We start from the raw sequence: 27,697 nt of genomic DNA, 5'->3' as shown, positions 1-27,697 counted from the left end.
GGTTGTGCATCAACATGGGACAGGGAGTCCAGGCCTGGATAAACAATGCCAGGACCATGCCCAGAATCGCTGCACCTTCAAACTGCCTTCCAAACACTACAGCTGAGAACGTGGTCCTGGGACTGGGAGAGATGGTGACATGCCTACAGTGGTACCTACACAGGGCTTTGAAGGCACTGAGCACATCCCATCGCCGGGTGATTTAAAAGCTGAGGCTGACAGATCACATGCAAATGGTACAGGACACGAAAGAGAAATGGAAAATTTGATAAATTCATCAGAAGACTAAAAGCCATTTTTTTCAAGCAAGAGGTGTTCATAACACCTGATCTTGTCCTGACCTCGGAGGACAAAGGGAAGGGAAAAGACTACAGGTAAATTGACCAGCAGCAATTAAAACTATTGGGGAAAAAAAAAAAAAAAAAAAAAGATGTTCTCAGTCTTGAAAGCATACTGAATAGAAAAGGTCAACTGAGGAGCAAAATGCGGTCACTGGCAGAAATGGTCCATGCCACAGATCACAGGAAACCCCCAATATATCAATAATAAAAGTTTCTAAAGCAGAATGAAGGTGGAGGGGTGAATTTTAAGATTTCTCAAAGCAGAAATAATTCTAAAATTCTGGTCAGGGAAAAAATGAAAGTGAAATTGTGCCAAGAAGTCCCAGTGAACCTAAAAGCTTCTTCAAAAATTCACAAGTTTTAGGGAGTTTCCCACCAGGGACTGAACTTTCACCACCTCGCTGGACTAAGCTGCTGCGAAGAACAAAACCATTTCACGAGCTTGCAGCTTACATCTACATTGAATGTATTTATGTACACTTAGCGTTTTAGGGTTTTATTCTACCTTTTTTTCAGTAGTTTAAGGAGCATCTCAAGTTCAGCAAATTTCTTCTCAGGGAAATACAATCTGTAGAAAAACTCCCACACAGCTCTATTTAATATGTAGGATGTTATTACCCCATAAAACAGCAGCTGAAACTAGAATTTAAAGGAGAAACTGGAATAGGGCAGTATTTGGCTCTATTTTAACACGTTTATAGGGGTAGAGAAAGAAAAACAATTTAGACTTTTATGGCCATACTCAGATGCCAGCATTAACAGCTGAAAAGTACCAAGAGCAAAAAAATGCAGGAATGCCCAAAAGAAGGAAGCTGGAAAAATAACTTAGAGAAGGCAGCAAAGGCAGAATGAGAGTATTTTCCCTGCAATGTACACACAGCCCTTTGTAGCAAGGAGTGTGTGTGTGTGGTTATTTAGGTTATTTCATTTTGCTTCTGTTTTTTAATTTTTTACCTTCAGATGTCTTCCAGGCCTTCCAAAGATCTTCCACGCTAATGAGCTTGTCTTCTCCATGGAAAGTGCTGTGCTTGACCGTTGGGTCATGGTAATTCAAGTCCTCTCTCAAGAACTAGGAGAAGAAGAAACAGCAGGATTATTCTTCGATTCATCATTTAGACAACAGGAGAGTTAAAAAGTATTTTACCTTGCTATTACTATTACATCCGCATGTTGTCACGGAACACTTTCTGCAGCAAAGCCCTGCTAGCTCTGGGTTGCAGCACCTCAGGCTTTACTCACTCGGACTAAAATTATACCACCTGCCTAGCTGAGCTGCTGTAAGAAACACTGCCACTACTGAACACCTGCAGCTTGTTGGAGCTGCACGCATTTATCTCTACTTCCAGTATCACGGTTGCATTTTGCCTCCTTTTTCGTGCTGGGGAGGCCGCCCCTGGCCTGGAGCTGGTGGCGAGAGCCCAGCAGGGCCCCAAGGTCTGGAGGGCCTGGAGCACCTCTGCCGTGCTCTGCCACGGCTTCTGGCATTTGGGAAGACAAGTCAGGCAATATCCAGCACGTATTTATGTTAAATTAAAATTACATTGACTTTAAAACAGATAAACATCAAGTACCAGAATAATAGGACCTGGGCTGTGGGGACTGCAGACTTTTCTCCGGATTGTAACCGCTCCCAGAATTCAGCTAAATAGTAGAGTGGAACCGACTTTACGTCAGTGGGGTAACAATGAAAATAAAATTATTATTATTACTGGATGGGATTTGCAACTCCAAACGAAAGCTGAAGCCCGTGCCGCCCGCAGGGGCCGAGGTGTGTTCCCTCTGGAGGCTGCAGGGAGGGCAGCGCCGTGCTTTCGTGGAGGCAGCCTCCTCGTCCCTGCAGGCTCCACTGGTTACAGCGGGCGTACCGGGACAAAGCAGCTCCCAGCACATTTCCTGAAAAGTTCAGTCCAGGGGCTTACTCAATTAAATGAAAAATAGTGAAAAAAAGGAGACTGCGGTGATGTAAAGGACAGCCCACGAGCTCACTGTGCCGCTGCTTGCAGCCTGCTGCTCCCAGTCCCCAAATGCTCCGGGGCAGTTTGTGGGGTCAATATTTGCCTTTTGCTTAAACCGTTCTCCATTTCCATGTTTGCTTCCTCTACGTTAATGCGGTGCAATCAAATCACAGGCAAAACAGCAACAGCAATGGAAAAGACGAGTGGCACCCAATGCAATCAGGTGTCAGGAGCGGTGAGGGCGCTGCTGGTGCTGCTGGCTGAGCCACTGAGGAATATTTGTGTCCTGTCATCGTCTGCAGCCGGATCAGAGCTCACATCCATCACAACAGCATCTTTCTTTCGTTCCCATCCTCCTCGAATCTCAGGGGAAGATGGGGCAGAAACGGGAGACACCAAGGAAAAGTGAAGGAAATCGGATCAGAAAAAAAAAGAGGGGGAGAGAGTGGGGAAGTCTAACGAGGTTTGGGATGGCACTCTGGGAAGGAGGAGTTCAGGAGAGGGGAGGCAAGCACGAGTATGTGAAGACGGAGCAGAGGGAAGGAGATGGCTCACATCCCACTTCCTAGCATAACAACTAAATGAAAAGACAATTTCACATTTACATCCCTACCTGCACGACTCGCTGTGTGATTACCAAGCACATTTCTGGTCACGTTTTTTTTAAGGTGAAGAGTGTAACAGAATTATTTAAAAAGCTATCTGTGCATAAAGAGATTGTATTTCAAGAGTATATTGGATATTAAAAATATCCACAGCAATTTTAACCTTCTGAACTCTTTACAAGCCCACTCGGGGTGCTGCCAATGCCAGCGCCAGGTGTCTGTGGCTGGAGCCTCTCGGCCATCTGCCCTCTTGCTTTGCAGCTTGCAGAAAGCGTTAGCTCCCCCCCAAGAAAATGCTTCTTGCAGAAGTGTTGGCTCCCCTCCCACGTTGTCACGGAGCACACAGGACACCAAACCCCCGGGAAGCTGCAGCACGTGCAGCACAGTGCAGCCGGGCCCCCAGCAGCGGCCGTGCCTCGGTCTGCCTCCCGCTGCTGTGACCTCCAGGGCCGGCAGCAATGTCACCCGGCGTCACACACCGGGCGGCTGCGAGCTCCCACCGGGACGCAGGGATCAGCTGCTGCTCTGTAAATTTAGCTCGGGGAGCTCAGGAAGGGAAAGTGATCCCTCCCGGCTCCCTGCAGCACCCGGCATCCCAAGGAGCCCGCGGCACGCTCGCGGTGCTGCCAGCGGTGGGAACAGGCAGGGGCTGGGATGGGAGTCACAAAAGGGGCTGGGGTGGAGGGGACCTTAAAGACCACCCGGGCCAGCTGCTTGTCCCAGGCAGGGACACCTCTCACTGGATGCAGGATGTGGCCACTGCCTCCTCCGACACCAAGCCGGCTGGGAGAGCTGGGGGAGCGGCGCCGCATGCACCAAAGTCCAGGGAAATGCCAAGAGCAGCTTTTCTCCAAGTGTCTTCTATGGAAAGGATAAGAAACAAAATGCAAACAGAGCAAGTCAGCCAGAGCTTGCCTTGACTGGTCTTCACCGAGAGCTGGTCCTGCCTGGCGACTGGGGTCTCTGCAGGGCTGCTGGTGTCACTCGCTGTCTCCAACCCATGTCAGAAAATTGGGATATTTTCAGCTGTAGCGGGTACGGCAGCTTCTGACCTGCTAACTCCGTATCCAGCAGCATCAGAAATGTTCTGAACACGGTGCTGAACATGACTGCTCCACCCACCACGTGCTGCCAGCCAGCACAGGTAAATAGGAATAAATACAGCTCCTGCTCTGCGCACTGACGTGCCTGCAGCTCTCAGGGCACTTCTCCCACCTACTGCATGAAGTTTTCTAGCTGGAAGCTGTAAGGCTCTCATTTTTTCCCCACTGGAGAAAACTCCTCAGAGATTTCACACCCACAGACAACTGTCCCGAGCACGTACACGATGTGCATTTTAAGACGTGTATGTGGAACAGCCGTGGGATACCCAGATGGCCAAACACCCGGCTGAAGGACCAGCACACAGAATACCAACCTCAAACCCTTACAGAGCAGCACGTCAGAGCACTGAGGACACGCTGCTGGTGCTATCCCCAGAGACCCAAAATCTCTGTGAAAAGTGTCTCTGGGTGGCCCTGCCCGGGCTGGGGCTGGAGCAGGCGACGTCCAGAGAGCTGCCAGCCCCAGCCAGGCTGTGAACACAGAGGCCAGGAGGTTTCTCACCACGTTCAGCGAGACAAAACCTCCAGCATCAGGTGGAGGACCCCCCAGACACCAACTACAGCACCTTCTCAGGGTTATAGGACCTGGTCAGGCACCCGTGTTTTAATTCTCCACCAGCTCATTATTCTCCCCTCTAAAAGGGGCAGGGATCTGGGGCTGCACGGGTTCTGTGGTTCATACAAGCCCCTGGTCTCGGAGGCTGAAAGCACACCCAAAACTCAGCAGTTCCATGAAGAATGATTTTCTGGAGATCAGCCTTGTGCTTTCTAATCTGCAGAAACCCTGACTGCCCGCAGGACCCGAACCTTCAGCCCCCTCGATGTTCCCAAATCCCACCAGCTGCACAGGGCAGGGGTGCCCCACGAGCACCAGCTAAATGAGTGTGTGCTACATGAGCAGAGCAGGCTGATGGAGCTCAGCACGCAGCGTGCCCCCAGGTAGCGTGAGATTTTCAGGTCTTCTGAGCTGATTTTCATAAAAAGTTGCAGGAAACTTCTGTCTTCAAGACCTCTTTCTCACTAACGTGCCTGAAGCGAGACAACAGGATCAGAAATTATGAGGAGCTGGGGAGTGACAGAGCGGTAACAGAAACCTTGTTTCCTTAGGAAACCAGGCTAAAAGCGTCGGAGAGAGCCGTCGATTTAAACCTAAATCAGAGTAGCCCCTAAACAGCCGGAGCTGCCTTTTGAGTGAGCGCGAAGAGCAGAAATAGATCGCTAATTAGAAGATCTCCCCACGAGGGATAGCTCTTTCAATTTAATTGAGGTCACTGATGTCATCTTAAACTTCATTGAAAATTCAATCCAGAAAGGAAAGATGCCGCGATGATTTAAGGGCAGCATGAAGTTGTTGGACGAAATCTCACGCACCCTACCTATAATTAGAACAGCTTAAAGATAAACTTATCATCTGCCTCTCACTCCCTTTCTGCACAGTCTTAATCCAAACACAATATATCTGTAACTTATCCCGGAGAGAAAGGGCCAAAACAACAAACCCAAGTTCAAGGTTCCCAGCTGCAGCTCTCACCACGAGCGTGGCCGAGGGATAGACCTTGCAGGGTGGGCAGCATCGCAGCACGAGCCCCGAGCCCCTGTGCTTAAAAGGCTGCGGGACCTCTGCCCTCCGCTGGAGCTTGCAAATGCTTCTGGAGAACAGGTGATTAAAGCCAAGCTTCAAAATTACCTCAGCCTATCCTCAACAGAGGAAACTTTTTTTTTTTTTAATTAAAGCATTTGATATAAGATGAATCCGAAGGAGAAATGTGGTTTACCAGGCAACTCGTCCAGCTAAGCTCAGCACATCCCTGCAGGAACAGCCCACCACCAACACGGCTCCAGAACGACACGAAGATGTCAGCTCATTTTGTTCTGTCTCAAATTCACCCATAAAAAAATAAATCCCAAGTATACAAACCCCCACTGAGGGGAGCCTGCCCAGAGGAACTATTTGTGGTACGGCACATTCTTCCAAACAATATCCCCAGCAGCTGTCCCACAGCCAGAGACGGGGCTTTAAAACACGGTTACAGGGACAGCGAGCGGCTCCGGCAGGAGCAGGCTGGCCAGAGAAACCTCTCAAAATGTGACCTTCGGGGGCTTCAAAGCCTTCACGGCACGGTTAACTCAGCACAGCTTTAACGTCAGCACAGGTCTGGAGCTCAGCAGGGGTGAGGCTCGCAGCCCCAGCGCCGTCTCGCTGCCTGCACACACACACAAGTGCTCATCAGCTCTGAAAGGGAAGCCAAGGAAAAATCCTTCAGTCCCCAAAAAGATGCACCTGTGTGACGTCGCCTAGGTTATGCTGTGAGGCACACAGGATTTTGCAATTTTTCTCCCATCATGAAGCCAGACGTGAGAAGCACCGGGCAGCTGGAGGCACGGCCCCGCTGCAGCCGTGGCGGGGATTTGCTGACTCTCTGCTGAGCCCACGCACGTGTCCCCCTGCTGCGTGGGGCTGGACGAGCACCAGCAGCACGGCACAGCAGCACCAGGAGCTACCTCAGCTCTCCTTGCACCACGTCTGAGAAAGAGAGCATGGCCACGTGCATCACCTTCCCTCCAGGAACCCTGCACACCTCCGTGGGGACAGCGAGCTGCAGCCCCTGGGCGAGTGGCTGAGCGAAGAGTGGCCTCGAGGGAAAACACCACGTTTTAGGAACTGCTATTGAGAGCTTTTCATTTCACACAAGCACAGCACCGCAGCTCTTCATTTGCTCAGGAAAGCTTTTCATTTGTTGTAATTGCTCCACGAAGCAGAATTTAGGCAGAGGAAATGGCACCGCAGCCCGGGAACAATCAGCCGAATCCACCCAGCAGGAGCAAGCACTGCTTTCAGCTTGAGGCTGCCGTGCTGATTCCTGGGGACTGCAATCCTCCCAGAAACAACAGGGGCCTCGTCACGAGCAGCTTTGCCCCTGCTGCATGAGTTCAGGTGGAAGGTTTCACCTCCCTGGACTTCCATTTCTGCATCTGGGAGCTGTGAATAATGCGTCCTAGAGGAGGGCTTCTGGAGGACGGTGCAGCACCATGCAGGTGCTGTCGTTGCCTCCCTTTTGACACATGCATCAGAACAAGAAAAGAAAACAAAAGCTGTGGGTCCAGAAGCAGCAGGCTGTGTTTCTGTAAGCTGTCCGAGGGTCCTCAGGTTCCCTCAGTGCCAGGAGTTGCAGCGTGTGCCCCAGGAGAGCGGCGGCACGGGGCTGCCAGGCTCACCACCCGCGTGCTGGGTCCCGGGCCCAGCAGTGGCTCCTGCTTCCCCTCCTTCCACGGCCAAGAATTCGGATCATTCGGCAGCCCTTGCTCCCAGCGCAGCCTCGGTCGCGTGCCATGGACTTGGCACAAGACGTGTGCTGCCACCGGTCAAGAAGCTCCTGCAGCCCTCGAGCCAGACATCGTGCACCTGAGCCTTGCGAGCCACCCCTGCCCAGCCACTGGTTCTGCAACGGATCGAGGAGTTGGGAAAACGGGGATCTTGTGGCTGCCAGATCACCTCGGCAGCCTTTGTTCTTCTAACTTCCAACATTCGGCTCCTCCGACCCCCAGAGCCAGCAGGGCTGGGGAGGGGACAGCACCAGGCAGCCGACCTAAACCACCAAAGGGATGTCCCATGCCCTGTGGTGTCACACTGGGCAATAAGAGGTGGGACATGGCCAAACGTCGCTCGTTGCTGGGAAGTAGAGAGTAATTTCTTTCCTCTCTCTGTGTTTCCACACAGCCTTTGCTTGTTTTTCTTTCCCCTCTTCCTTTTCCCTTTAATTAAACCATCCTTATCTAACCCCTGAGTTGTTTTTTTCTTCCCAGTATACTTTCTTCCCTCCCTTTCCCTTTGAGGAGGGGAAGTGAGAGAGCGGCCGTGGGGGAGCTCGGCTGCCTACCTGAGCAAAACCACCACGTGGTGAAATAATGGAGTGAATATAAATACTAGAATGGGAAGGAGACAGCAGCCAGTGTATTTGCTCATCGATATGGCAAAGAGAGGCTTGATCAGAATCAGATGGGTTTCCCAACTCCAGAGTTAAAAAAGAAAGCAGTGCAATAGTAACAACCACGTAAACAGATCTGCCTGTCTTTCAGCCATGGAATACATTGATAAAAGCTTGTGTATAAAACAAAAATTAAGCACCTAGAAACCCCTAACAGAGAAGTCATGCACACTAAGGATTACAGTACTGACATACATTGTTTGGACCAGGAACTTGGATCACGATGGAACATTGCTTCCTTGCCAGATCAGATGGAAAGGACAGCCAGCAGCCTCCAGGCACCCCTGCCACATTAACACTGCCCGTAAAGGAGCAACCCTGCTGGGCCCTGCACAGGAGCAGAACTCTGCGAGAGGACAGCAAAAGGGCTGAGTACGAACCTCATCACTCTCCTCCACGTCCACGTTGCCATTGGCATCGTCGTCCATCTGCTTGTGTATGTTGCGGACAGCCTCGAAGCTGAGCTGCTCGTCCTCATCGTGGCACAAGGGCTTGTCGATCCGGCAGAATTCTGCTGAGGGAGAAAACACCAACGTGATGTAGCCTGTCCCAAAAACCTGCCACCCTGTTTGCTCATTAAACATCTGGTGTTTGGAAAAGCCTTCCCTGAACCCTACCCAGTATCCCAGGGCTCGTTCACAGCAGGGTTAAGCGCAACTGCCAGATTTCCCACGAAACTTCTGATGCTAACAAGAAAGGACAGGCCATGGCCTGACCGAGGCTGCTCTTCTCGGGGTCAGGCTCCCCACATCCCCACACCGCCGCTGTGGCACCGGGGCCAGGCACCTCCAGCCCCGGCAGCAGGGTGCCCGCAGCAGAGCTCCCCTCCTGCTACCAGCTCCGTGTCTCACGTGGAGGCTGCGAGTGCTGGCACGGCGTTTGAGAGCAGCAGTTGGACGTTTATGCAACGCGCCAATTAAAAAAAAAAAAAAGTTCGCCTTCTTCCTGATTATGAAATAGATTTTTCTGGCTGGTTTTCACATATTTTTCCACGTTTCAAGATTAACACCGCATATTTTGCTACATGCCTGAGTCCGTGTAAGCACCAGGCAAGCTTGGCTCCCCCAGCCCATCTATGGTGCTGCTGCGTGGCGCTCTGTGACTCACGGCACGAGCACAGGCAGCGGGCACCAAAAACATCCGCCAAAGGTGGGGTCCCTAACGGCAGTGCTAAGAAAAAAGCCTTCTGCTTCACATCGGATTCACTCTAAGCAGATAATGATTACGAATTATCCAGCGGTGACTGCTCGGAGATCAATGGGAAATCAGTTTAATAGCTCTTGGCCCGGCTCCCATCAGAAGCTCTCATGTTCAAAAAATCAGAGCTCAGAGTGAATTCCTCAGAATTTAGGCAGAAGAGCCCAAATGACTTAGAGCTCAAATCTCATTCCAGCTCTGAAGATGATCCTTGCAAGACAAGACAAGCTTATTTGTAGGAAAAGGAACATTTGCTGCTGCTGCTACACATTCTGTATCTACCACGAATAAACAAACGCTCACTCAGCTTGCTACCAAAGATTTGGACAGTTTTGTCTGTTACATCCTGGTTGTGTCAGGAGCAGTGGGGCCAGCAGGGCCAGGGAGGTGCTCATCCCCCGTGCTCTGCTCTGCTGAGGCCGCCCCTCGAGTGCTGGGTTCAGCTTTGGGCCCCTCACTCCCAGAAGGACATCGAGGCCCTGGAGCGTGGCCAGAGAAGGGCTCCGAAGCTGGGGAAGGGCCTGGGACACAAGTCCTGTGAGGAGCGGCTGAGGGACCTGGGGGGGTTTGGGCTGGAGAAGAGGAGGCTCAGGGCAGAGCTTATTGCTCTCTGCAACTGCCTGAAAGGAAGGGGGGGAAGCTGGGGGGCCAATGCTCCAGCAATAGGACCAGAGGGAGGGCAGTGCCCGCAGGGGCAGGGAGGGGATCTGGTCCCTCTGCTCTGCGGTGGGAAGCACAGAGCCTCCCATACGGAGGACACCGGCCTAACACCAACTGATATAATGCGTATTTCCAGGTCTCACAGAGAAACCCCATCCCTTATCCTGTCTGGACTGGCTGCAGAACCAAACCACAGCTCAAACCCAGGCCAAGCCACTTACACAAACACAGCCCCAGCGGAGCTGTTCCAGGAGCAGGTTTTGCTCCTGCAGACAGGTTGATGTGAGAGGAGAACTTGTTGCCTCTGCAGGATGGAAAAAAAAGGAACAAGTGCAGACCATGTACATTCAGATAGCAAACAGAAGTACACAAACTAATGCAAATACCATTGTTTTGTCTTGGCTTCTCTAGAATTTCCCGTATCTGTGTAAGACCAGACGATCAAGCCAAGCACACTGCAGTTGACTCTAAATCAGCCACCGAAGTTTCTAAACTTAGCGCAGGTTCAGCTGTAAGCCTACTCATTCTTAAGTATTTCTAAGAATTCATTAAAACAAACAAACACACACACACCTAGAAGCAGAATAGCATATGTTACGGCTGTTTTCCTACTGTAACTGTTGATTTTCTGTGTCTTACGTTCCTACAGCAAATACGTGTCTCACCACCAGCTTTATTAGAGGTACGCTCCCCCAGTTAGGAGACTGAATAAAGTCCGGTGGTTTTAATTTCGAGGAACATCAGCCAAGGATTCAGAGTTAAAATTAAACTTTCCTTATTTGCAACAGTTTAAATTATGTACTTTATATTCTGCCTAAAACAAAACCGCTCCAGAAGCACTTAGATGAACGTCAGAGCATTATTCACATCAGACCAAATTCTTACATTATGGTTGTGACCCCTCATTTCTGATGTCTTTATATACACACATACAAATGTATTTAAGGTCTTAGCTATCGATCTTGCACTAGTGTTTCGAATACTGAATTAATTTGATATGCAAATGCATAATACAACCACATACCATTTTTTTTTTCTGGAAAATCCCTTTTCAAAGATGGTCAGCAGACCATCCCCGTGGGCTCTCCAGATGGTGTCCCTGCAGGCAAACCGCCAGCAGCCGTGGCCACAGGTTCGGCATGACCTACACCTTCAGTTATGTGACCTACACCTCCAGTTATGCTTCCAAGCGGCACAACAAATCCTCCCCCAGCAGGCACAGAGCTCCAGGCCCCAGCATCTTGCAGCTCTGCCAAGGTGGGCCCTGGATAGCATCACAGGCAAGCAGGTATTAGCGAGGGGAGGCACGGGTCTTTGTTACAGAACTGGGAAAACCGATCGCCCTTGCGGGAACACCCGGAGGGTTGGTTGTGCAGCATGTCTTTGTGTGGCATTGAATCCTGAGGTTAATCTGCTGCTGCAAAAAAGAAGCCAGACTTCAGGCACACACACGTGCCCCAGGAGGTATTGATCCAGCAGATAATACCCCAACAGCAGTCCTCGTTTGGCTTTGTCCCACCGCAACCACCACATTTCCAAGGTGGCTATCGGTGCTGCAATTAAACCTCACCAGAGGAAACTCCCAGCTGTGCAAACTTGGCCGACCAGGGATTTACCTCAGCTAACAAGTAGCACCGTGACTAGAAGCTGACTGTGGGGTGCATCCACCGAGGTCCGAACAAAGCCTCCCCACCGAGCTCCACCGTCCTGCTCCACCTCCTCGGCCACAGCCCCTCCACGCAGCCCCCTGACCCCGCTCGGGGGCTGGGAGCTCTCACAGGATGTTTTGAGGACACCGTGATCGATGGCATGACGTTTTTGCATCAGAACACTTCTGTGAGATACGGGGACTGCCAGGCCTGGAACTGGCAGAATTCGGGCTGGATTTATAGTTTATTAACTAGAAAGGTAAACATTTTTTGGCAGTATCCTTATTCTACCTTGTACAGCTGTCAAAAAAAAAATATAGAGAAAAAAAATGTAGAAGAGTTCAGCTCTGGAAAAATCAGGCCTCCTGTGCCTCGCTGCAGCTGCCACTTGAGGCCCCTTCTGTCTGATTCCCCAGTGCAAGGATCCCACCACCATCCCAATGGATTTGCGTGGAGCCGTTTTCTCTCTCCAGTCCACATTACCTCACAGACCCACTGCTGTCTGCTCAGCTTTTACTGCTTTATGTAAATAAATAAAAAAAGTCAATAACTTAGTAAATCTGTTCGGCTTTGCCCAAGACAACACCACCCCACACACAAAAGCCCTGGCAAGCTGGCCCCTCTGCTCTAACAGAGCAGGTAAGACATCTCGCAGAGGCAATACCAGAGGGGCTGACTCAAGGGCGAGGGGTGGCTTTTGGGTCCTGCACAGACCTCACATGGATCTGGAAGTTTGCTCTGTACCAACTCGACAAGGCCAGGGAGTGAGCCCAGCACCTCTGTGAACTGGGACCAAAAGCAGCGAGTGAGCTGGGACAGCTCTGCCTAGCTCCAGCCCAGCAGCAGTCCTCTCTGCAACAGGGCCATCCCCTCCTCCATGGGGCCATCCTCTCCTCCATGGGGCCATCCTTTCCTCCATGGGGGTGTCCTCTCCTCCCCGGGGCTCCGAGCTGGCTGCAGGAAGCAGAAGGAGGTGGCGACCACCTCGGCTGGTGGAGCCTGCAGCCAGTCCTGGGCAAACATCCAGCCCAGCAACACCCTGCAGCCCAAAGCAGCAGCCAGGGACAACACCACGCTCGGCAGGGTGTGAGAAGTGCCAGTGTAGGTGACTCAGTGTGTCCCTGATGGGGCGCCAGGAGACCTCTGTTCCCCTGCCCCACCTTGGGAGGCGGCACGGGGAGGCAAGGGTGGCCGACCATCCTGCAGGGCTGCACCTCGTTCTCAAAGGCTTCACAGCAACCAGGGTGAAAGGAGTTCTTGACTGGGTACTTTCTGTTGGTCCTAATTGGAAAGGGAGAGGAACTTGGCAGAGTTATGTTAAATATTATTGGATGTCTTTACATGGCTTTGCGCAGATTTGGTTTTCCTCTCCTACCCTGTAAAAATGTTCCCTCCATGCTTCTTCACAGTTATCACAAAGCTATCTAATATCTTTGGGAGGGGTCTCTTCTGCAGTGATTTGTCATGTTCATCTCCATGAAAGAGAGCAAGAAAACAGAATGTGATTGTATTCATACTGCCTTTGGGCTTGGCTTCAGCAGGAAAAACGAAATCAGGATAAAAGATACCTCACAAAATATTATGTGATCATCTTGTTCTGAACCTTATTATTATAGCAATTAATGTAGCAACACCGTGTCAAAGTTCAATTTATAGGGAATAAAAAGGTCATTTCATTATAAAACGTGGTTTTATTCATATTACCAGTCTCCTAACCACATAACTCTTAAACCCCACACACGTCTCCAAGTGGTCTGTCCAGCGCTCAGGCAACAAGACACACGCACTGAAGTGATCTTGCCCAGATTTCCTGCAACCACGACGATGATGTGTTGGTATTTGTAGCCCAAACACTAAGAACGAAGCATGACTGGAAATCTTTTTCTGTGCAAGTTCCAGAAAGCAATAAAGCAGCCCTTGCGAGAATGGCATGTGTTGATAACCAAGGAACAATCAACAGCAAGCGGGCTCATAAATACTGAGGAACTTGTTTGCATCAGGGCCAGAAAGAGCCTAAATAAGCCACGGGTGATTTAATCAGCAGAAGACCCAACACTGATAAAGAATGGTCACGAGGTTTCACCACAGGCCAGGAAGACAAGGTGCAGCTGTAAAAATACCCAAAATGGAGAAACAAAGACCGGGGCGAGCAACCTTGCCTAAGATTTATGGAAGGCTAAGCAAGATACTGAATCCAATAACCTGACCCTCCTAAATAATAGGGTAATAACCCTCGTCTCCTAACGCCAGGTCCGCCCTTGGGTTCCTCCTGACACCGGGGGAGGCCACCTCCAGGCCACCCAAAATGACGCTCCGCTTCAGGCCGCTCGGCCACACACCCAACACGAGGCAGCTTCAGAGAGTGAAGGGCTTGAGCTGAGGGTGAAGTCAGTTTTATTTAACTAACACCCTCCTCCTCCAGAAGGTCCTGCACCGATCCTTGCCACAGCAGCCTGTCCAGACAGCGCTGGTCCCAGCACAGGCCCTGAGGTGCCAGAGGGAAGCCCAGGCCAGGGTGGTGGCGTGACTCCATGACTCCGTGTCCCTGTGGGGCTGGCACCATCACCCGTCCTTCCCCCACCCTCCCATCCCACCTCTCTGAGTCAGCAGCAGCCTTTTGTCCCCTCAGGGGCTGTCGGCCTCCAGTCCTGTTCCTTATCTCCTCATCCTGTTCCTTATCACCTCTGAATGATGGTGGGGAGATAACTGCCATAAAGGCAAGCCCCTTTTCTCCCCATCCCCTCATGGCCTGCCCATGGGGCACCATTAACACACGCCATCAGCCCATCCTGGCCTCACACCGCCAGGCCTGGGGCTTGCAACCCCCACAAAGGCCTTTCGCCATCTCCCACCCAGGAGCAATCTCCCATCACCCGGGGCCCTGGGTGCGGCCACCCAGGAAGCCATCAACAGGCACTTAGGCCCAGGTGCTTGAATGACATCTAAACCACGAGGAATTTGGGCTGGTTTTAGAACAGATCAGAAAGTTTCCCCTCAGGAGAAATGGTGGGGTGGAGGTGGGCTGTATCTTCCAGTCCTAGCACCTCTCCCGCAGCTGCCCAGAGAGGGGCTGGGGGCTCAACCGCAGGGAGGGGGCGAGCAGCAGCACCCAGGGGTGCCCCCCGCCTCAGCCACTCTGTCATCCTGTAGCACTGAAATATTTTATTCCAGATCTTTAATTTCTCATGGGAAATTCTCTCTAACGAGAATTCTGTGTGTTAAATTTCAGGTTCTCTCAATCTTCTTCTGCGAGGCCCCATTATCTTTGGTTACGCTGATACAATCGCAGCTGATTGTCCCCGGCAGCACTGAGCATTATAACAAGAACAGCCATCAGGACAGGATTAAATAGCAGTTTAACTGTAACAACTGTGATTTACATAACTTGCTCTTATAAACACTGACATGGCAGCCAAAAAAAAATAAAATCTTATATTTTAGTATATTTTGGGGAAAAGAATCGTTTACATCTTTCTGTTAATACAAACAAGGCCTCAACATAACTTTCTTGCTCGGGGTTCTTCCCATGAAACTCTAGTTTTCAGTAAAAAAATGCCAAGTACAACTTTAACATTTTAACAAAAGCATTTAAGGGTTTTGTTAGAAATGCACAGACAGGTTGCTGTTCTCACTGGGAGAGTGCAAAATGAAAGAGGTGAGATTTTCTTCAAAGCTACAAAGCAGCAACGTGGTGAGCAAGGCAAGAGAAGAGCAAAATACCCATCGGTTCTCCAGCTCTAATTGCCAAACAATAGAGCCTGACAAAGTCATGAGTGTGTAACCATTTCCACCGTCTTAAAAATCCTCCCAGTATTTTTATAGTTTTACACCGTACAGCTGGATATTATTTACTGTACAGGGAGCTGCCAGTCACTACTCTATTTTTATAATGCTTATCCGTAAAGGCATGTGAAAACTCGTATACAAACCATTTTCCCAAAAGGTGAATTTGTCAAACACCACTGGGATTTCAACACATTCCCTGGCCTGGTAACCTCTGTCCATTTGAACAAGTTCCCTTGGCCACAGAACGTCTTCCTCTGGAGGTGCTGAAACAGGGCTCAGAAATCCTTGCAAAACTCAATTCCTGTCATATCGAGAAACCACACGCAGTTTGCTGGCACTGAAGACATGGACCTCGTCCATCTTCCCATCTCCTGCAAAGCTTCGAAACTCTAACCTGTTGTTTTCATTGCAGCTTTAGTAGCTGAGAGGAGTTTCATCATGAGCAAAGAGAACATTCAAGCAACTTTCTTGCTCAACACTACTAAATTATTCACGTTCTCTTGCTGCTGTAAGAATTACCATCACCTCTGAAACACTGCTGTCTGTAACAGATATTTAAATAGAAATTCACTGAAGCCATCGAGCTTTCCACTTTACATTTATATGAAGCACTGCGAACGGCTCCTGCAGTACAGATCCCTGCTTCCTCACCTGAGCAGGAGTGATCCAACCCACAGTTCTTAGCAGAAAACCTGCAAACATTAAGTATCAGCAGTTCAAAGATTTGCTTTTTTCTTTAATTACACAGCTTGCACAATGCAAGAAAACCTGTACCTAACACAAAGTAAATAGTCTAGAAAAAATGCAAAGCCAACCAGAGATCAGCCCATTTGATCTCTGACCCACTTTTAGAGAAAGTAACAACGCCCTTGGGTGGCTCTGCAAAGAGGTCCACCCAAAAATGTTAGCAAACCGCCTATCAATAGCATCCAGAGAAAGGCACCGGGCAGAAATCAGGAGAAATCTGCCTCCTCCCTGCTGAGGGCAGAGCCTCCAGGGCTGGGTCCTGGAGAATGCCCCAACCTCTGAGGATCTACCCGGTAAAACCACGCGCTGAAGCACGCAGGAGACAGCTCTTGGTGATCACCAAGGCTGCCGGCACTACGGGCACTGTCACAGCACCAGCTTGGATCAGGCACAGGAAGGCACCAAGCAGCCAAGTGGCATTGCTGTGCAGCTGCTAGCTCTTCCTCAATTAAAAAGTCAGCATTTCTTCCACAAACCGGCTTCTATCCTTGGCACGAGCTCAGCATTTATTTACTACAATTAATTCCCTCATCACTCAGGGCAATTAGGCTTCTCCATCTTCTCCATGCAGCAGTTTTACTGGTTTAGTATCAACAAAGCTTCTTCCCATTTCTTCCAAACATCCTCGCTCTTCCCTGCAACCAGCAGCAAAGCCATTTCAACCAGAACCTCCTGCCAAACCCCCACAGTGCAAGCCTCCCATCTTGCTCTTCCTCTTCAAACATGCTGCTCTTCCTGGCCCCTTAAAAACGGCAACCCCTTCCAAAACATAAAAATAAAAATAAAAATGCAACGAGAGAAACCAACCCCACCAACCAAAACTTCTTTCTCCTCGTGGTGGGAAGCCCAGCAGCGATGTTATCCTGTTCCTCAGCCCACATCTGCTCTCCTCGCAGCACCCACACCTCCTCCCTCGCACGTTGTCTCAACACACAACCTGCTGTGCCCGCGGTACGATGTGAAGTTTCCCTTCCACAACACCCACAGAGTATTTGGGTGCAACCCTGCCCTCCCCAGTGCTCTCAGACCTCCCCAAACCAAATCTCAGCACCCTTGCTGGGGCGCTGTGGTCCCAAAGAGGCGATTTCAAGCATTACCTGGGAGATTTTTGTTCATTTTGTTCAGCCCCGAGGACTGTGCAGTATTTCTGGTGGGCTGGTACCAAAAGGTTCTTTAATACAAACCTGCAAATCGCCCTGCTTTGGCTTAGAACCTGCTGCAAAACAGCAAGTCAGGGCATCCTGCACCACCACCAGCCAAAGGCCGGGGGAAGCTCTTACGAGCTTAAATGACTGGAGATTGGGTTACTCCGTAATAATGAACTACATAATTAACTGCCCAGGCATTCCTTCCCTTCTGTGCTGATGGAAATCAAATGATTAAAACTGCTGCAAACAGCGAGGGCCTTTCGGATCTGGTTTTAAGGGAGCCGCTCACAGATGCAGCCAGCCGTGCGTTCACAACTGACGTCCTCAGAAGCGAGTTCGCTGCAGGCAGGCAAAGCTTCGTTAATTATTTCAGACCTCCTAATATTGCTGGTAATTTGAACACTGGAACCATTCAGCCAACTCCAGATAGAAATAACTGATAGCTGCTGGTCTTGCAGGTCCCCACCCCAGAAAGCACCGGCCACTTGTTAAATAAAAGTCTCTCCACCTCCTCCTTCACATCAAACCTTGGCTATTCAGCTGCGAGGGGCTCAGCAGCATCAACACAGCATCCAAATAACAGCAGCAGCTTTTTTTTCCTTTTTTTTTTTTTTTTTTTTTGCTGTTATGCACTAACTCAGCTGAAGGGGAAAAACCTAACATAGGAGCCAAGTAGTTAAGAAGACACTTTTCTCCTCTGCCAGGCAGAAAGGAGCAGCGGTAACTGTGGCAAAGGACGGGAAAGGGAAGCCTGGGGCTGGCTGCCCTGCCCTGCGTGTTCCCTGCAGGCACAGCCGTGGCCAGCAAGAGCTGGTGAGCGAGGGAAGGACACCGACACCACCACCAGCACCACCAGTACCACCAGCACCACCAGCAGCACCCCGCTGTCACCACGGCACACCACGAGCACCCTCTTCAAGAAGAGCACAGCAGCCCGGTGTTGGGTTGGAGGGGCCCTAAAGCCCCCAGCCCAGGCTTGGGCACTGCCAGGGAACGGCTGGGGGGCATGAACCTGCCCAGGACCCTGAACCTGCCCAGGACCCTGAAGCCACCCACAATCCTGAATGTGCCCACGACCTGATGCGGTGCTGATTTCCACAAGCACCCTCTCTTTGTGTCCCTGCCGCACCACAACCTGCCGATGCGCAGTCCCACCATGGTCCCAGTGGCGGGCAGCAGGCTTGCCTGGCTCCCGGGGCTCGCTGTCGGCACATCATTAGCTGGCTCCGTGCTCTCGTCCCATTCATCACCTCGGAAGAGCTCCCACGGCTCCTGCGGCTTCCTGCCCGAATTGCTTCATCCCCCGGGCCGGCAGCGAGAGCTTCTCAGGTCAGCGGCAGCGCCGGGAGCGGGGCTGCTCCATCGCCGCGCGGAAACGAGATTTAATCAAGGAAGTGATCAAATGTTTTCTCCGAGGGTTGCAAATTATGAAAGAAAATATGGCACCATGCTCAGTGCTGTTCCCTTTTCTAGACTCTGGCACAAATGTAAGGTGACGTTTTTCAGATGTACCAGCATTTTATGGACAGAAGCTATGCTCCCCCCACACCTCCTGACCAATTTCCATTAACAAACCTTAGTGACCTCCGTCTCTCCAAAGCCACCCGAACAAAACCCAGCACTGCACACAGATTTTTCCTCTACAGACCCAGCCCAAGGGATACCTTCCAGGATCAAAAAAAAAAGGGGTGATTCCTAAAATATTTTCAGCGTTACGAGTGCATTTATAATTCAATGTAACTCACAGAATGTAGGAGAGCTGGGGAGGGGCTGTGTCAGGGCTGCAGCCCCGGCCTCGCTCCTCCGAGGGCAGAGCAGCAGCGGGAGCAGCGTCGGCACCCGTCCTGCCCCGGAGCAGGACCCCGTGCTGCACAGACCCCGAGCACAGGACCACCACCGGGCACTATTGTGTCAGCACGGCCCGGGGCAGCCTCGCAGCTGTGCTGGAAGGCAGGAGCCCGGTTAGGGCTGGGGAGAAACCAACGTGCCTGTCTGACAGCCTGCAACAGACGCCAGGCGATGCTCCGGGCGGCTCAGCCCACGGTGCGCTGCCTGAGACGCTGGCTGCTCTGCTCCGTGATGCAAAGCTAATAATTATTTTTAAAAAGTGAAAGAAAAAAAAAAATTGCTCAAAGTCAGGAAACCGCATAATGAAGGTTGGTGAGTCATTCTTGCCTGAAAAAATTGCAGATGGCAAAGAAAGCTAAGAAGAAATCAAACGAAAACCACAATTTCTGCCATCCTATCTCATTTTCCTTCAAGCACTGCAGTGGTGCTCGCCCAAAGGCAGGGATTTCCAGTCCTCGGCTCCTGGGACTCTGGTGAGTGACACAGACCACGAACAGACATCGGGAACATGAAGAACTCCAGGCACACAAATAATTGCAGAGCGAAGATGTTGGCAGAGGAATACCTAATTTCCATCGTGCTCTCAGAGCATTTATAGATAAATACAAGCGTATTTCATATTTTTACTATTCGGGCAGGACACTGAGCCCAGAGCAGCCCAGCCCAGCATCTCCCTGAAGTCCAGGCCGAGTTACCCCCAAAGGAGGGTGCGATGCTACGGACCTCAGGGACCGGTACCCAATGACATGGGGAACTTTTGCAGGATTCCCCTCGTTGCAGCTCGTGCGCATCGCTCCCATCCCCACAGCTCTGGGCCCATTTTCTCCACCTGCCTTACCGGGAGGCTGCGGGCAGCACTGGGCTGTCCCCCCGTGTCCCCCTGTGTCCCCAGCCCCCGGGTAGCGCAGGCAGGGCCACGCTGCCCCAGCCGTGGTGCCGCTCCCCGCGCGGATCCGCACCGCTGCCCAAAGGCGCGGGGCCGGAGCTGTGAGCAGCCAGGAGGCTCCAGCGAGGCTGAGCAGCAGCCAGGACACAACCGTCCTCTGCTGGGGGCCAGCCCCGGATCAAAGGAGACGGTGCTTCAAAGGAACGGAGCGATGAAAGGGCTGGCGTACCTCTGAAGGATCTCCCGGGCAGGGAAGGAGCACGATGCCAGTGCTGTGGTTGCTCCTCCAGAACCAGAGCAGCTCGAGGCTGAGCCCTTCAGCTCCTGCGCAGCGCCGAGGCAGGGCTCTGATTTACACCCAGAACAAACTCGAACCATTGGTACCCTACAAACCGAGCACAACGTGCCAAGTTCCCCGAAGTAAAGGTTTTTCCTTATCACTCACGCTCCTCAGACATTTTCCTCTCCTTCAAGTGTATGCTTTGAGGGCTCAGAGTTGTCTCCCAAATCGTGTCACCCCCAAGTGACACAACCTGACCGGCTGCATGGGCTGATGAAGTACAAACTTGATTTAAAATGCATTTTGCCCCATGACTTTTGGCTTTACCTAGAATGGTTGCTCGTTTTTTTTTGTTGCAATCCTTATTCCTAAGAGTGCCTCAGAAGGTATCAGCACGGTTCGGAGGCTACTTGTTCATTCCAGTTGGCTTTGCTGGAGAAAACGTTCACTGCCCTGTAGGCACACATCAGTCTTCCTGGGAAGAGCAGTTGCAAGCAGCAGCAAGCTCAGGCACAAGCGGCAGCTGTTGTGTTCCTGAGCCTGGGGTGATTTTACTGCTGGGGCACAGACGGGCGTGCAACTGCCCCATAACTGCCCCGTACCTGAACACGTCCAGGTCCTGCTGCTCTCCAACCCTCATGCACAGCCACGGGACACCAGGGCAGGCACGGGGGCACCGTGGTTTGCACAGGGCTGCTCGAGCAGCGGGGCTCAGCCCCTGCCCGACCGCACCGCCCCGGCCCCAAGGCAGGCCCCAGCCCCTCTCGGGTCTCCCCGTGGTCTCCCCCATGCTGAAAGCAACGCAGCACATCCATAAGGGTAGGATACGGGCAGAGCCACGTGAGCAGCACTGATACCACGCAGAAAATCCTCTCTATTTATAACAGTGACGTGCTCCGCATGAGCCATGCAGCGGTGCAGGCAGGAGGGCAGCCCGGCACTGATCCGTGCCCAAAGGGTCCCGGCGCCTCCAAGGGCAGGGGCTATCCGCCTCTGACCCCAAAAAGGCAGCCCATGCTAAGCCCTAATCACAACCTCCCTGCTGCGACGTGTCCACCGCCGCTCACCCCATCCTCACAGACCCCCAAGGACTCTGCCTCCGGCCTCTCCACACCCTCCTGTTGCAGAAGTCGTGAACCTGCCTTTATGATTTCAAGTATTTCACCCTAACTTGTCAAAAGGAAAGTCACGTTTAATAGAAAAAAGACCGTCCTTTTTTTTGCAAGAGCTTTCCAGGAAAGGAGTTGTGTTTCAACGCTGACCGGGTTCCGTGCCGGGTGGCAGCCCCTCGGCTCACGCAGTTGTCTTCACCCCACACAGAGCACTGAGCCACGTTCATAACGCTGCGAGGAAGTAGTTTACACCCTCCCCAGAAACTCTTTCTGTTCTCCCCCTCCCATCTCTCTCACTTTCACAGGATGTGACACAAGATAAGGGAAGCGATGTCTCAGGTCCACGCGCCTGCCCGGCCACCACAGCCCGCGCAGCACAGCTGGGTGCTCCTACACCACGCAGCAACCTTGGGTGAGAAAACGGCCACGGGCAGCTCCTAAAAGCCAGGTGTGCCTGTCCATGCAGACACCGTGACCCACGGGTGCCAAGGACGATGTAAGGTGATTTTAGGAGGCCCACGTGCTGCAGGCACAAAGCAATCCCTTCCACGCTCCCCACGCAGGCACCAAGGGCAGCGGGTGCACAGACACCGGGCACCCAAAGCTCTGCTCCCCGACATTTTTAGCTGCAGATAAATTACAGGAAAACGTGAGCCTGGTTTTGGTTATATCTGGAGGACTAAACCCTTTATATGCTGGGAAGCAGAGCCACAGCCCTCTGGCCCCAACCAGGTCTTCCTCTGAAGGCTTCATCCCTGCCAGGATGAGCACCTCAATGGCACAGCCCCAGACCCACAGCCCCTCGGGCCAGGCAGCTCACCCGGGTACATTCTCCTTAATGGGGAATTTCCTGAGGAATTTGAAAGGAGATTTGCAGTCAGAGAAGTGTGGGGGTGGAGGGGAGAGAGAAGGGAATCCTTTCCTAAATTACCTTCCTTTGGTTGTGAGCTGGGTTAGGAGCAGGGGCACTCCCCGAAGGCCGGGCTCACATCCCGGGCTCACATCCCGTCTCCAAACCAGCTCTGTAAAACCCTGCACTACATCTCAGCCAGTGCTTTGCACTGAAAGAGGGCAGGTTGAGCTTAGAAAGTAGGAAGAAACCCTTCCCTCTGCGGGTGGTGAGGGCCTGGCCCAGGCTGCCCAGAGGAGCTGGGGGTGCCCCAGGCCTGGCAGTGCCCAAGGCCGGGCTGGAGGGGGCTGGGGGCAGCCTGGGCTGGGGGCAGGGGGTTGTGATTCGATGGTCTTCAGGGTCCCTTCCAACCCAAACCATTCCATGACTTCCCCAGAAGGAAAGGCTCAATGCACGGCCTGGCCAGGAGGGCCTCTTGCCTCTCCTCCTCCTCCTCTCGCAGCCGCCCAGGAACCAAGGATGCCCCAGAGCGCCTTCGCAGACGAGCTTCAACGTAATTAATGCAAGTGAAGCAGCACCGTTCCCTTGCTGCCATACAAGGACATCTTCTCCTCATTTTAACCTTATTTATCCCTCGCACACACAGAACTGATGATTTTAATTTTCACAGAAGCTCTGGAGAGCCGGGAGCATGGTGACAGCAGCCTCTGCTCTCAGGCAGCCCTGCTGAGGTGGCGCACACTGCTCCCGGGGCGCCTCTGGTGAGGAGGCATCGCATGCTGCTCGCCAGGAAGCTGAGTACAGGGCACTCACGGTGTGGGGCACGTGCACCGGGCATCCCCATCCAAAATACGGGCAGAGCCAGCCGGAGGCACGGCCATGGGTTTGGGTCTGGGTCCGGGTGCTGAGCAGCGGTGTGCGTGGTGCTGCTCATCACCACGCGGGCAGCGACACCTCTTGCAACTGTTTTCCAAAACACATTCGGCATCAGCTCACGGGCAGTTTATATACCAAAAAGAGAAGACCCCAAACTCGACCCAAAAATGCCTCAAAAATCCCATTCTTCGAGGTTTTCCCTGATGAAACAGGGCTGCAGCACGTCCCGCTCCCCGGCAGCCCACGTCGCTGAGGGCAGCAGAGGAGAAAACCAGCGGCACTGGGTGGGGAGGGGAAGAGGGTGGAGAGAGGAAAGCAGGGGGAGGAGGAAGCAGCTCCTGAACAAAGACTCAGAGCCACAGAAAACCAAAGTTCCACCAGTTTTGGTGTTCACAAAGTGGTCAGGTTTTACTCGCCTGACAGCCAGGCTCAGCAACCCTGGGGTTATGCAAGGACGAGACCCCTGAGGTGTGAAGTCCGGCCCAGGGGGCCTCTGAGCAGAGCTCATTTGCCTTCAGAACAATGCAATGTCACCAGGCGTCACGCTTCCCGTGAGCCATGGTGCAAGGAGCAAGAGGTACGGGGAAGGGGACTGGAAAGCAAAAGCACCACATGGAGAGCTGCAGGGCAGCGTTCACAAAGCTCCCCTCTGGAGAGGGAGGACACAGGTCCCGAAGGGCAGCCCCGCAGCCTTGGGGAAGGAGACCCTTGTTTGCACTTCAGCACATCTTTTTTTCCAGTAGTTATAATTATGAAGGGTTAATCTGGTCCCTGAGCACTTCATTTGCCTCTTTGGAGGCAACAGCTCTTGGTGCACCGTGCAGCAGAGCACAAACAGCCGCATCGAGGAGGAGCAGCGATAGCAAAAGCTGAAACCAATCCCTGTCAGTAGGTAAGGTCCATTCACGTTGCAGAAACAACATTTCTCTTCTCCTTGCCACCCAAACGTGCTGCTGGAGCCCAGAACCAGCGCCGCGGTTGCGTCAGCTCCAGGACGGCTCCCAGGCAGCCCGCACAGAGGAAGCGACGCAGCCGGGGAGGAAACCGCCGGCCGGCCACCGCCAGCAGCAACCCGCGGCTGGCAGAACGGGGAAACGGCTCCGGAGCAGCCCCAGCTGCTCCCCCGGTGCCCTTTTCTCTTGTGCATGCAGCCACGGCGACGTGCGAGTGGCCCTGCCTCGGAGCTCTGCGAGCAGACCCAGAGGAAAGACGTCTGTCAGAGCAGACCTGTGAGCTGCAGCAATCCCAGCCTGCTACCAGGCAGGGGTTTCTAAATTGTCATAGTTCTGCCCCAAAGTAACGTTCGCCAGCACGGAGTAGAGCAGCAGAGCAGAGGCCCGTGGTGGGCGCAGTGCTGACACGGAGAGGCAGGCGCTGGCGCGGTGCTCGCAGCGGCAGCCGCGGTACCGCCAGGAAACCTGGCCCGCCTGGTCGGGAGCCGAGCTGACGCTGCCTTGCTAATAAAGGTTGTTGCTAAAAAAAAAAAAAAGGCCGTCCCCGCCCAAGCCAAAAAATGGAGCCTCGGAATGAGTAACGGTGGTGGAACACGGGTTACAGCATGCACTTTGTGCCCCCGTTTTCCTCTCCTGGAAGATGGAAATGTTCCTCCACGAGGGCAGCGGGGAGAGTCACACCCTCCAAGCTCCTGGATGAGCAGTGCATGCAATAAAGGGACTCGTTTCTGCAGGTGAGCAGCCAAAGCAGGCTGGGGATTGCACACAGCAGGCTGCTGACTCCAGGCAAGCAGCAGGCAGAAATTAGGAGGCTTCTCACACCAGCGGGGTGCCAGCAGTGCCTCCTGCGCCACGTGTACGGCAGCAGAAGGCAGCGCCCCATGAAACCCGTGCTGCTGCTGCCTGTCACCACATCCGTACGTACAAAGTCAGGGCAGTGCCTGGTTTTCTGCAAGGCAAAGGGTGCATCGAGCAGGCAGACCTGAGACTGCTGCCCCCAGCCCGAGATCGTCCCGTGGCTGAAGCCCCCTGCCCTGCCCCGTCCCGTGCCGGGGGTCTGGGTACCACCCACACAAAGCACCGAGGGCACTGCCCCGAAGCTGCACGGGAAGCAGGGATCACTTCCCAGCCAGCCCTGCCTCTGCTCTGCATCCCTTCATCTTTTGCCCTGGGGCTGAAGCACGCTGCTCCGCCAGGCCCAGGCTGCCCGCAGACGGGAGCACGGCGCGGCCGCGTGCGCTGCCGGGAACACCACCACGCCGGCACGATCACAGCCACTTTCGTTCTTTCCCCGAAGACTGTCTTCAAAAAATCTTCAGGGCTATTTATTTGGAGTAATAAAATTGCTTTAAAAGGCAAGCTGATAAGTCATTGGCCAACGTGGTTCTTGTCTTCTCCGCGCAGGGAACAGTTTCCACATGATGCAATCCATGCTTGTGTTCAGTGTTTTAAAGCAACGCTGTTGTGTAAGCGAAAAACGCAGGGAAGAGAACAGCAGATGCCAAATTCGTCCTTAGCACAGCCCCACTGCTACCGCAGCCATTGTTCTGCTGCCTGTTAAATTCCATTGTTTAATCCTTCCTGGCTCTGCCCAGAGCCTACCTCTCAGGGATGTTTTCACTGCGACCTGGCAGCGCAGCAGCTGGGGTCCCTCACTCCGTGCTCTCACACGTTGGGATTCACTCACGATACACCAGCTCACCTTTTTCTCACTCAATACACCAGCTCACCTTTTTCCCATCATTTTAAGCCATTACTCAGCTGCTGCGTGCACTGCTGCTTCCCCCTAAGCAGCCTGGAAGGCGATGCCACAACTTTCACAACGTGCCGTGGTCCAAAGAGCTGCCGGGTTCCTGCAGAGGTGCTCAGGTAAGACCCAGCGTTAGGATGGGTTACAGCAGAGCAGAGCAGTTACTGGTGGCAGGTTTCCAGCCACCACTCAGCTGGGCCATCAGAATGAAGCACAGCACAACTAACGATGCAGAGAGCACGTTACCTTGAGGCTCAGGGCCTTTAATCCAGATCCAGGCTCCGTTTGGCTTGCACAACCAGAACACTGCTGCCACACCTGACCACAGACACCCACTTTTCAGTCCAGGGGCAGCAATTTGGAGAGGATACGTAAGGTAAGGAAATGGCAGGGGAAGGAAGGGACTCCAATTAAGCACAGCAGCCAGCGACTGCGGCTTGGATCCCTGCAGAGCACAAAGTGCCCCCCAAGGAGCAATGACCATCCTTCTGAAGAGACTCCATCGATGCACGAGGACGTCTCCCCCGAAGGCGAGCTCACCCACCCGCCAGCCACAGCCCTGCTCACAGCAGCAGTTTCCAGGGCCCAGGCTCTTGCCTGTGGAGGATTCCTCCTTTCAGCCTCAGGAGACTCAGCCCAGCATTTTTGTCCCGCTGGCAGACCCCGTGCTATATGCACACACAGCCTTTAACGAGGTGACACCCGTTACCCGCATGCTGCACGATGTGCACTGGATGCGTGGCTTCCATCTGCACCAGGGTTAATTTAATTACTAGCTCCTGAGACCTCAGCTCGCTTTCCCAACAGAAGCGATGCGATCAATCTCCATCTATTATTATGCAGTGCCAAGAGGGAAAGCACCATTCAAAGTCACCCCGGGCACAAAGCCACGAGGCCGGGTGGGAGCCTGACCCCATCCATCTTGATTTCAGCTGAACAAACAGCATCTTTTTCATAACCAGGCACTTGGCAGTTGAGTTGCCCCCCGGAGTTTCAATGAGGACAACTCGTGCACGACGCTGGATGGGAACAGGAGGGAGGGTTTGAGACCTGCACGAGAGCCTGGGTCCCTGAAGGGCTGGGTGCACTTACACGGCACAGCGGGTACCAGGGTGTGCATGGGGCAGAGAGCAAATGAAGCACACCTGTCCCTTAGCACCCCATAAATCCTGCACGAACACCGGTTTGCAGGTACAGAACACGGCGCAGAAACCCTTCTGCTCCTGAGTGCCAAGCAGCCTGTGCCTAAAGGTGAGTCCAGCAGAGCGCCGCGTTGTGCTTGCTGTTTTCTCCCTCTGCAGCGCCTTGCTGCTCACCCCGGTACCCAGGGCCTGCAGCACCCAGACACGATTAGAAATGGAAAAGACATTTTGGGGCGCCCCCTCCAAAGGGAAAGCCCACGTCGTGGAGCTGGTTTGTTCAATCCAGGGAAGAGGAGCCGTGGCAGAACCCCACACAGCAGCCTGGTAAGCTGGAGAAAGAGGGGATCCCCTCCCTCATGGTGTGCCACAGCTCAGCCCCGCACCGTGATTCCTCATGATAATCACAACCTGATCAACCCTCACACTACTGATCCAGCCAAATCTGCCATCCTTTATCATCATACCCCCTGCTAAACAGATCCCCCTCACCACTAAACCTACACCATGGCCCTGAACACGAACCCAAGCTATTTCGAGCCCTTCTAAGCCCCTACTTATTAGGAATTCCCCTAACCCTACTACCCATGCTCTTCCCAGCTGCATTATTCCCATCGCCCAGTAACCGATGGGTCCGTAACCTGGTTTGAGGGGAGGCCTCGTGGCACCTGCAGCTCCCTCAGAGGGAGGTTTTTATTTAGATTAATATTTTTTTTATTTATTAAAACCAGCAGAGGGGCAGGCGCTGAGCTCTGCTCTCTGGGGACAGCGACAGGACCCGAGGGGACGGCATGGAGCTGGGGAGGGTCAGGCTGGGGGTTAGGGA

The 27,697-nt window shown here is 52.8% G+C and overlaps 1 protein-coding gene across 5 annotated transcripts in view; it reads right to left on the bottom strand.

Annotated features, from left to right (window-relative positions):
* Window positions 1–27,697, bottom strand: part of STIM1 (stromal interaction molecule 1) — a 77,499-nt gene that overhangs the window by 37,892 nt on the left and 11,910 nt on the right. For 4 of the 5 annotated variants that reach the window (XM_072033008.1, XM_072033010.1, XM_072033011.1 and 1 more), the window contains exons 2-3: window positions 8,371–8,504; window positions 1,296–1,410 (exon numbers count right to left, since the gene is read on the bottom strand). In XM_072033008.1, coding sequence (XP_071889109.1) covers window positions 1,296–1,410; window positions 8,371–8,504 — 249 coding nt within the window. The remainder of the gene's footprint in view (window positions 1–1,295; window positions 1,411–8,370; window positions 8,505–27,697) is intronic. The other variant, XM_072033009.1, reaches the window with a different exon arrangement.

The sequence above is a fragment of the Anas platyrhynchos genome, chromosome 1 (genome assembly GCF_047663525.1).
Source record: "Anas platyrhynchos isolate ZD024472 breed Pekin duck chromosome 1, IASCAAS_PekinDuck_T2T, whole genome shotgun sequence".
NCBI classification, from domain to species: Eukaryota; Metazoa; Chordata; class Aves; order Anseriformes; family Anatidae; genus Anas; species Anas platyrhynchos.
Note: the sequence above shows the minus strand (reverse complement) of the source record. Positions and strands in the feature narration are given on the sequence as shown.